This window comes from Cariama cristata, unplaced genomic scaffold (assembly GCF_000690535.1).
Source record: "Cariama cristata isolate BGI_N322 unplaced genomic scaffold, ASM69053v1 scaffold11246, whole genome shotgun sequence".
Classification (NCBI taxonomy): domain Eukaryota; kingdom Metazoa; phylum Chordata; class Aves; order Cariamiformes; family Cariamidae; genus Cariama; species Cariama cristata.
In genome coordinates this window covers 53,001-61,789 of record NW_009622713.1, presented here as the reverse complement: position 1 = coordinate 61,789, position 8,789 = coordinate 53,001, and the positions used below count along the sequence as shown (strand labels likewise).

At 53.8% G+C, this 8,789-nt stretch overlaps 1 protein-coding gene across 1 annotated transcript in view; it reads left to right on the top strand.

Moving 5' to 3' along the window:
- Nucleotides 1–3,727: 3,727 nt before the first annotated feature.
- Nucleotides 3,728–8,789, top strand: part of CD99L2 (CD99 molecule-like 2) — a 12,591-nt gene continuing 7,529 nt past the window's right edge. Inside the window, exons 1-2 of the mRNA XM_009702446.1 lie at nucleotides 3,728–3,731; nucleotides 3,857–3,926. Of these exons, the coding sequence (XP_009700748.1) occupies nucleotides 3,728–3,731; nucleotides 3,857–3,926 (74 nt within the window). The remainder of the gene's footprint in view (nucleotides 3,732–3,856; nucleotides 3,927–8,789) is intronic.

Genomic DNA, 8,789 nt, shown 5'->3' with positions numbered 1-8,789 from the left:
CGGTACTCGGCCATACCTCCCACCTCTGTTCTCCGGCTTCCACCCGGCACAGCTGCAGCCTTGGGGTCCCCCCACCTCCCCGCTCTGGCGTTGGGGGATTCGTATTAGGTACCACGAGATATCCCAGCTTGGTTTCTTTTGATTGTCATATTAAAGAAAAATACGGAAAACACGTCTCGTTTGCCCATTTCCCAGCCCCTGCCATAGACCTGCAGTCCTGCGGATGCTCCAGTGCCCTGGGCCAGCCAGCACGCAGGCCTTGAATCGCCTCCCGTGTGGGATGGGTGTTTTCTCCCAGCAGCTAGAGACAAGAGTTCTTCCAAGGACCCAGTGCAAGGGTAGGGAAAAAACCCCCAAACTAGCCTAGTCATCAACCCTGGTGAAGATCCTATACTGCTCCCCAACACCGAGCAACCAGCGGAGGATGATTTTGCATATCAGTGGTTTTATAGTCCTGTAACAGGTCGCAGGCAGCTTGGGTACGTCCCACAGGGGAGGTGAAACATCAGGGTATGCACGACCCTGAGGATGGGTTTAATGCCTGTCATTACAGACAAACACCTCTGCAACTCAGCAGCGGGTTGCTTGTGAGCCCCAGCATGGAGGAACGTGCCCCAGCTTCTCCCAGAGAGTATAAACCCTTACTATAAAAATACTCCGTGCTGTGCGTGGGTTCCCATCAGAGGATGGGCTTTGGGAACCCAGGAGACCCACTCCTCCGGTGATTGTGGGCTGGGACCGGGACCCCAGGAGCAAAGGGATTTGCTCAAGACCGTGCAGGGAGCAGCAGCGCTGCCTCCCAAAAAGCAGTCTCTGCAAGGTAAACACACGTACCAAGTGCTGGTTGGGTTTTAAGTGTCTGGCTGCAAAGAGCCGGGTTTGTTACCAGTTAATAACAGAGCAAAAGAACAAGGAGAACGTTCAGCTCTTATCTGTTGGCGCGAGCAGGCGAGTTTGCATGCCTTTGACAGCAGCGCTCGGTTATTGATCCGTAAAAGGTGTAATACGTCTCTATAACACCCTTTGCATGAAGTAAAGATGTTAGCTTCAATTAACTGGCAATCTATTATTAATCCTTGCCAACACCTAGGGGATTCCTGGGTTTAAATTGCCCTGGAAAAGGATCTTGGTTTGCCGTGGGCGGCGGTGGGAAAGCCCTGGGAAACGAGCTGTGCCAAGCGCTGCAGCGCCTAGGGAAGGTTTTACGGGCTGATTCGGTGTGTGGACAGTTTTCCTGACCTTGAGAGGGGCTGCACGCACGCCTCTCCCCGGCGGGGGGGATTCCCCCAGGATGCACCTGCAGCCCAGGAGACGTTGGCGGTTGCAGTTTTACATCAGCCCGGGAGGATGGAGGACCCTGAGTGCCTTCCATCCCTCTGGACCCACTCCTCTGCCAGGTGGCTCTTTGGAGAGAGATTTTGCAATGGCCACTCTCTTGTCCTGTGGGGAGAGATGCCAAGGGGAGCTGTCAGCAAACCCAGGATGGTGTGAGTGCTGCTCAGCCGGGGCAGGTCTGGTGAGCCCCCCAAAGCCAGGCAGGAGGGAGCCCATTTTTTGGGGCACTCAGATTCCCTGCAGAGCCCGCAGCCCTGCCAGGGGGGTGTCTCTCTGCAGCTCCACGACCCCCATGGCCCTTCAGCAGAAGAAGGGGCGAGGTGCAAGCACCCCCACGGCTGCCCGCTCCCCCTCACTTTGTATTTGGGCTCCTACATCAAAGGTGAAGCCCAGGGAGGACGCAGTGACAGCGGGGCTCGGCGTGCAGCAAATCAGCGCCCTTAACATTTACTTAATCACGGAGCGGGGCAGGAGGAGAGGGAAGGGATGGCTCCTGGCATACCGATGTGAGTCTTGGTGCTGCCACCACGTCCCTCCTGCCAGCTCGCCCTGCCCACCGCAGAGGCAGGGGGAACTGAAATGAAACGCAGTGACGGCACATTTCCCCCAGCTGGGTTTGTAGCACTTCTCATCCTGCCAGAGACGCGCCACGGTTTTCCCCTTCCACCTCTTTTTAAACACAGTTTAAAATCAAAAGACAAGAATGATGAAGCCCTGCCAGTTCCTGAAAATCCAGTAAAGGCTGGGGAAAAAGCCATGCTGGGAAAGGGAACCTACATGAAATTGCCGGAGTAGCAAGCTTAGGACAGTCGGCCACAGCAGTAATGAGCTTGTGGGCTCTCAGCAGGGACGTGCTGGTGGTTCGGCAGCACCCCATGCAAGTACTAGAGCTGGGAGGGTGTTTTTTCGGCACCGTGGATGGTATTGCATGTTCCTTATTTTGCTCCTTTGCACCAACAGACCACTTGATAACCCTGCAGCTTCCTCTGGGCTATCAGAGCGGGAGAGCATCACCTGTCTCACGGTGCCAATATTTCACCAGCAATAAGGCCCAAGAGGCAAATATTTCGTCGAGGGAGCAGGGGGGTGTGCGGGGAGGCTGAGGGTGCCAAGCACGGCCCTGCCACGCTGCTGTGCTGAGCAAGGGGCTCGTCTGCAAGCCCCGCTCCATGGATTTCACACAGTGGTAACCGGGCTCCACCTGCAACAGGGCATCGCCCGCTGCCGGCCGTTCCTCCGGGCTCACAGGGGAAGCGTTGGCATCCTTCACCTCGATGACAAACGCAGCCATGGCCTGGGACGTACATTACTTACACAGCCCCAGCAGCAGCTTAACGCCAAGTGCTTTGCCAGGGGAGAGAAGCCCATAGCAACTTTCCAGCCATAGACCCGGCATTTAAATCACCCTCCGGTTTGCTGAGCGTACATTTAAATAGACGGCAGACAAAACGAGATGTGATGTGTGAGTAAGTGAAACCGGAGCTGGAGGTGTTGCAGTACTTAGTGACCGCTCTTGGTAGAAGTTTTTCACCGAAATGCTGATACCTGCTTTCTGATGGACTGGTGCCTTCCCATTGTTATTGTCCTTGTCAGTAAAGCTTTAAATTTATTCATGAAGCATGCTGGAGCTCAGGTGGCAATAGCTAAATCCATTTAGCAGTAGGAATAAGAGGAAAGCCATTTTAATGTTCTCTTGCAGTGCTGCAGTACTTAGCAAACCCAAAGGATATTAATTACTCAGCATGCTCTGAGATGTAAAAGCATGAATTTATCAAGACAAATACATTCAGAACTAGGGTAAGTCAACAGTAATTAACGCGATGCAAAAAAAAGACAGAGAAAGGAAGGATTAGCTGGCCCTATCGCAGGAGAACACGGCGTAGCACCAAGTTATCCCTGGGATATTATAAAGTGACTGGAGTTGTGGTGAGGCATCTCTAACAACAAAATCTGCCTGTGCCTGTCAGGTGTATCCCTGGGATGGGGGTTGCGTCCTGGTTTGCATTACCAAGGCAGAACGATGCAGGCGGTCTCTGAAAGAAATGCTAAGTTGTGCTTGGCAGCCAGCAGCAGCGTTTTCATATGAAGCCTTTGATGTTGGAAGGCACTTGTGAAGAAGAGGTGCATAGGGCTTTTTTTGTTTTTCACCTAATTTGTCTGCTCTGTCCCAATGTTTTCATGGTGTTTAGCAAACGTGTAATTGTGAGCATAGCCACAGATGAGTGGCAGGTCGAGGGATGAATTGGTAGGCTCGCCTTGACAAATTTAAGCATAGCATGTGTTTTTATACCGCATCCATTAGGGCAGACAAATGGAAAATCCAGAGATGACTGCTCTGCAATTTAACAGTCACAGCATTCGGAGGAGGCTGATGTCTTCCTCTTTGCCGATGATGGGTCAGGCTTGGGAAAAAACAGCAAAAACCTAAAGCAATTTGAGCAAACGAGTCTAGCATGCTGTATTTAAAGGCGGTTTACTTTGTGCAGAGTGAGTACAACCAGTGCTGATTCTTTATCTCCAGGTCACGGGGATGACCCACGTGAATTCAGCCTAGAAGATGCCCTGTATGACCTCAGCACCAAGCAACGTAAGTCACATTTATTTATTCTTTTAAAGAGGAGAAAAAAAATAGATGTTAGATGATGCAATTTGTTCTTTGGGATCTGATGCTGGTGGGAGGATGGTGGAGGATATGGGCTACCCAGGAAGACGCAGTGTCCGGGCTGGCCAACGGGTGGGACTGGGGATGGTCCTAGAGAAGTTGGTTGCTGACCACGTGCCCTTCGCTTTCTGATTGCGGTGGGCAAACCACAGAGGCATACCAGTGCTTTGACGTAGCAACAACACTGAACACGTCTTTTTGGCTTCCTCGCATTCGTTAGTAACACCGACCATCAAACGTGACTCTCTTTGCCTGGAAGCTCATGCATTAACTACTCCAGCTGGTGAGGGCAACCTGCTGAGCCCGGCCGGGCAGGGGCAGCGCCGGGTCCTTCCCTCATCCAGCTGCAACGTGGTGCCCGGGGAGAGCAAACAGTGCGTTGGGTTGCTGCATTGCTTCGCTTAATTACAACTGTAGCTCGTCAGTCAAAGGAATCTCATTTCTGAAGGGGATGCCTTGCTGATACTTAATATTTGGCTTTGAAATATATAATTTTTATGACCGGGCTGTGACACTGAGGGGACAGCAGCGACTGGCAGAGCTCAGCCTCGGGCCTGGCAGAAGCAGCGGCGAGGTCAGGGGGCTGGCAGGGGCTTTGCATCACCCTGAGGGGAGGAAATTTAGGAGAGCAGCTCTCATTTTACACCCAAAAGATATAACCTAACTGCCAGCACAGCAGCTGATGGCTGGAGGCTCGTCTCCCTCTCCGGGGCATGGTGCACACCTTCCCCAGCGCCAAGGGCTGAGCCCAAAAGTGGGCTGAGCCCAAGAGTGATCTGCACTCAGACGTGTTGCTGGTTCCCCTTTGCTGCCAGGCCATGGAGATGCCATGGCAGAGTTGCAAACGCCAGTGCTCAGGACTCCTCGCTGCCCATCCCTTCCCATGCGGTTCATGGTGACCGTCCCCAGACCCAGCACCCAGGGAGCACTCTGCGAGCAATGCCAGCCTCTGTGATCAAAATACACCTACAGGTGTTTAAGTGAAAGCTGTAACAGGGTTTGAAACCTCTTACTTTATAGTCTAACAACACACAGACACTTGTGCTATGTTACGTTGGGAGTTTACATGGAATAAAGAGTCAGGATGGTCTGTGCATCTCTCCTGCGGCACACCGGGTTCAGCCGGAGGAGGATAGGATAGACCATGAGGTACCAGACTTGATCACAGGTGTGGGTGATCTTGTCTAGGATTTGGCAAGCCCTTTAATACGGTATATGGGGAGACCCAGTTAGAAACACCTAATGGCCACTTCGTGCGGAGGGAAAGCAGCGTTTCCCTGGGCTGGAGTCCCAGCTGTGAGCGGGGAGAAGAAGCAGTGCTGTCCCTGCAGCCTCCCCAACTGCTGCATCCCACTCTGGACTTCATCGCATCAGCCCCGGAATAAAGGCAAACGAAGGGTCTGGGGTTGGGTCACATCAAACCGTACTGGCACACTGGAAATGAAGCCCAGCAGAAGCACTCCGGTATTCAGAAGCGCAAATGGAAATTAATGGGAATAGAGCAGCCACAACTCTTGCTCATCATTTATTCATATACTTGGTAATGCTAGCCACTATTAATAGATAGTCGTTTACAAGAGGTGAAAAAAATAAATAATCAATCCCCCCAAAGGCTTTAGCCCAGGAGTGGCCAAGGGAGCTGAGATCTGAGCATTGGGGTGTCACCAAAATTCCTCCAGCTGATGGGGACCCCCCCACATGTGATGCAGCTGTGGAAATTGTCTGTCATTTAACTAACTGACCGGGCAGAGGACAATAAAACATTGGCAGCTTACTCTTGTTTTCCACGCTGTTCTGTACGGTATCTGTCCTTGCTCTGTTTGCTGCTGTCTCCAGGAGTCTTAAATTCGGAGCAGTTTATTACAGCTCTCCACTTTCTGCTCGGCCTGCACGGAGGCAGCGTTGGGCCCCCGAGGCAGCTGAGCCCCGCAGAGCTCTGGGCTCAATCCTGCGTGGGGCTGAATCCGCCGCTCGCCCTTGCACACAGGCAGTCCCGATCCCTGGGGCCACGCACCGTCTGCGTGGGGGTTTCTGGGCTCCGAGTTGACACATGCAGACCAACGATGGTCAGCTGGAAAGCTCATGATGAAATCTTTGCCATTTATTCTCAATCCAGAAGTGACACATTTTTGATGATGCCCATGACTAACATTTTCCTCCCCGTCTGTTTTGTCACAGCCACTCCGAAGGGCCCCAAGAAGCCGGCAGGTGGGACAGGTGAGACCTTTTTGCGTGTGTAACATTTAAGCACAGCGTGGGGTTTGCTTCCCACTGGGATTTGAACCGTGTGAGTCCCCCCGGGGGCTGTGTGTGTGTGGCTGGGGGCTGCTGCCTAAGCAGAGGATTTGGGACACCTTCGCATGCCCGTAAGAAAGCTGGTGCCGACCTGCATACATGCACTCCTCCCGTACGGCCAAAGTAAATGCAGTATTGATATTTCTGTCCATGCTGAAGGCAAGTGGCAGTGGAGCATTTACGGCCAAGGCTGAATTTTGCACACTTTGCAGTATCCTAATGGAAAAGACACAAATCACTGCTCAGCTACACAAGCACTTTTGTTTCTGGCTGCATGGCACCTGCTAGCTTTCCTTCTAGGAGGGAGCCCAGAGGATATTTTCCTTCTTTTTTTACTCCAAGATATCCCTGACCTCCACAGAAAGGCCCAGCCTGGTGGCATTCCCCCACCCAGGGAAGAATGTCTCTCCGACTGTTTGTGGCCGTCAGATGTGCTGGCTGGCTGGCTCCACAACATCTGCCCCATTTGAGGAAGATCCCTTAAATTCATCTGAGTTTCATCGCCGGCAGCTCCTCTGGCTCCGTTCTGGCCAAACATGCCTGCTTAAATATAGTGCGGTCACAAGAGCCGAGGGTTGCTCAACCCCACCAGAGGAGCCTGAAATAAACTGCAGTGGGGAAGCGCTCAGAAGTGAATCTGCTCGTCCCTGCATGACAATCTTGGCACAAATGTAAGCAAATCCAACTGTCCAGCTCCTTGGCTGCTGTGGTCTTTTCTAGGGACAAGAAAAGCCAAGTGCCAGAAGCAGTGCAGGGCTTTGGTGTTTGGAGCGCAGCCCGAGCGAGAGGCCATTTGATCCAATAAACTTTTCCCCGGGAAATGGACGTATGCCGAGGCTGCGGCTTTGTCTCGGCAAGTTTCTTCTTCCCCAGGGAGTGCTTTTAGGATGAGTGATGGCTCCGAGGGGCTCCTGCGGCGAGTTCCTGTGCCCTGGCCCCTCTCCCGTGTGTGCTCTGCTCAGCGCAGGGTCACTCACGGCGGCCGTGCAGGGATCAGAGCGGGTCCCAGCCACCAGCTCGATCCCCACAGCACCTTCTCATCTGCACCATCCCTCAGGAGATGCTGCAGGACACGGACAGGCCTCCCCCCCACCAAACACATTATTTTGGGGTTGCTCAGGCTGGAGGCGGGCGGCAGCCACAGCCTGGATGGGGAGGTTAAACGATAGCCAGGCTGATCCGAAGGCTTGGCAGTACGGTTGCGATTGAGCGGCGGAGCAGCTGGATGCCCTTTTCAGCTCCACGCTGACACGGGCACTGACGGTCTCCGGCAATGGTGCAATGTTGCTTGCACAGCACCCACTGAGCTGCCACGCAGGGGATGCGTGTCAAAAGCCCTTGCACTGTCCCCACAAACGATACGGGTTTTAACAATCCCTTCTCTCCTGCAACAGGCTTTGATTTGGCTGATTACTTTGATACCCCTCTGGAGACTACCACCAAACCAGCCAAGCCGACTCCGAAGCCTTTCCCCAGGCCGGGGAAGCCAGGTACCAAGGAGCTCCCTGCACCCCGATTGGGGAGAACACGCTCCCCGAGGTAACTGAGAACCATCCTGGCAGCCGGGAGGCTGGGATCGGGCGTTGACAGATGAGCTCTGGCAAGTTTTGATGACCACCAACAGGTGACTTTAAAAGGTGACCACCTCCTTCTGCTCCGCTGTCATAGCGGAGCTGGCAGAGGAGATGCTCCAGGCTCTCGCTGATGTGCCAGGAGGCTCAGCACCAGCATTTCACCGTCCTCCCTCCCCTGCTGCCCACACCCCCCTGCCAAAGCTGTTTCGAGGGGCTTCACCAAGCAGCACTTGTAAAAGTTTAACCAGGATGGAGCCGTTAGCACTGTTGTTAAGAGGGAGATTTCACTAACGAAGTACCACATCCTTAAGTATCTTTTTGGCAGCGCCTGGTCCTGCTCCTGCGTGCCGTGAGTAGCTGGCAGGGGTGGCGTGGGGCTGCCCTCGCTGTGGCAGAGCTCTTGTGAGTGGGCAGTAGTGTGCGTCCCGTTGGCAGTATGTTTGGGGGGATGTTCCTGGCAGCCCTGCTTGTCCTCTTCTCAAACTCAAGCCCCTCTGACACGTACTCCGGTGCGGGGGATCCCCACAAAGGCACCCACCACCCACACCGAGGGCTTGAGCATCCCTGGAGCACTGACTGGCGGGGGGGGGCCATCCGAAGCTGCGGAGAGACCAGAGCAGGGAGGGGTTCCCCCCCACAGCCCTTGTCCGAATTCACGTTTCAGAGGGTAGCATCATTTTTGTCTCTTTTTTTTTTTTCCCTTCCTTTCAGACAACAGCTTTTGGGATGTCATCCGCACCACCACAACCAAGCAGCCAAAAACTACAAGGGCCCCCCCCAAGCATAACCCAGGTGAGCGTGAGCTCCCCAGCTCCTGTGACTTTGCCCTGGCTCTACTGCCGGTGCTGGCAGAGGCTTTGGGATGTGTTGTGACGGCGGCACTGCCCCTCACCCTGGTATTTCCAGCCTCTAGTTCACAAGAC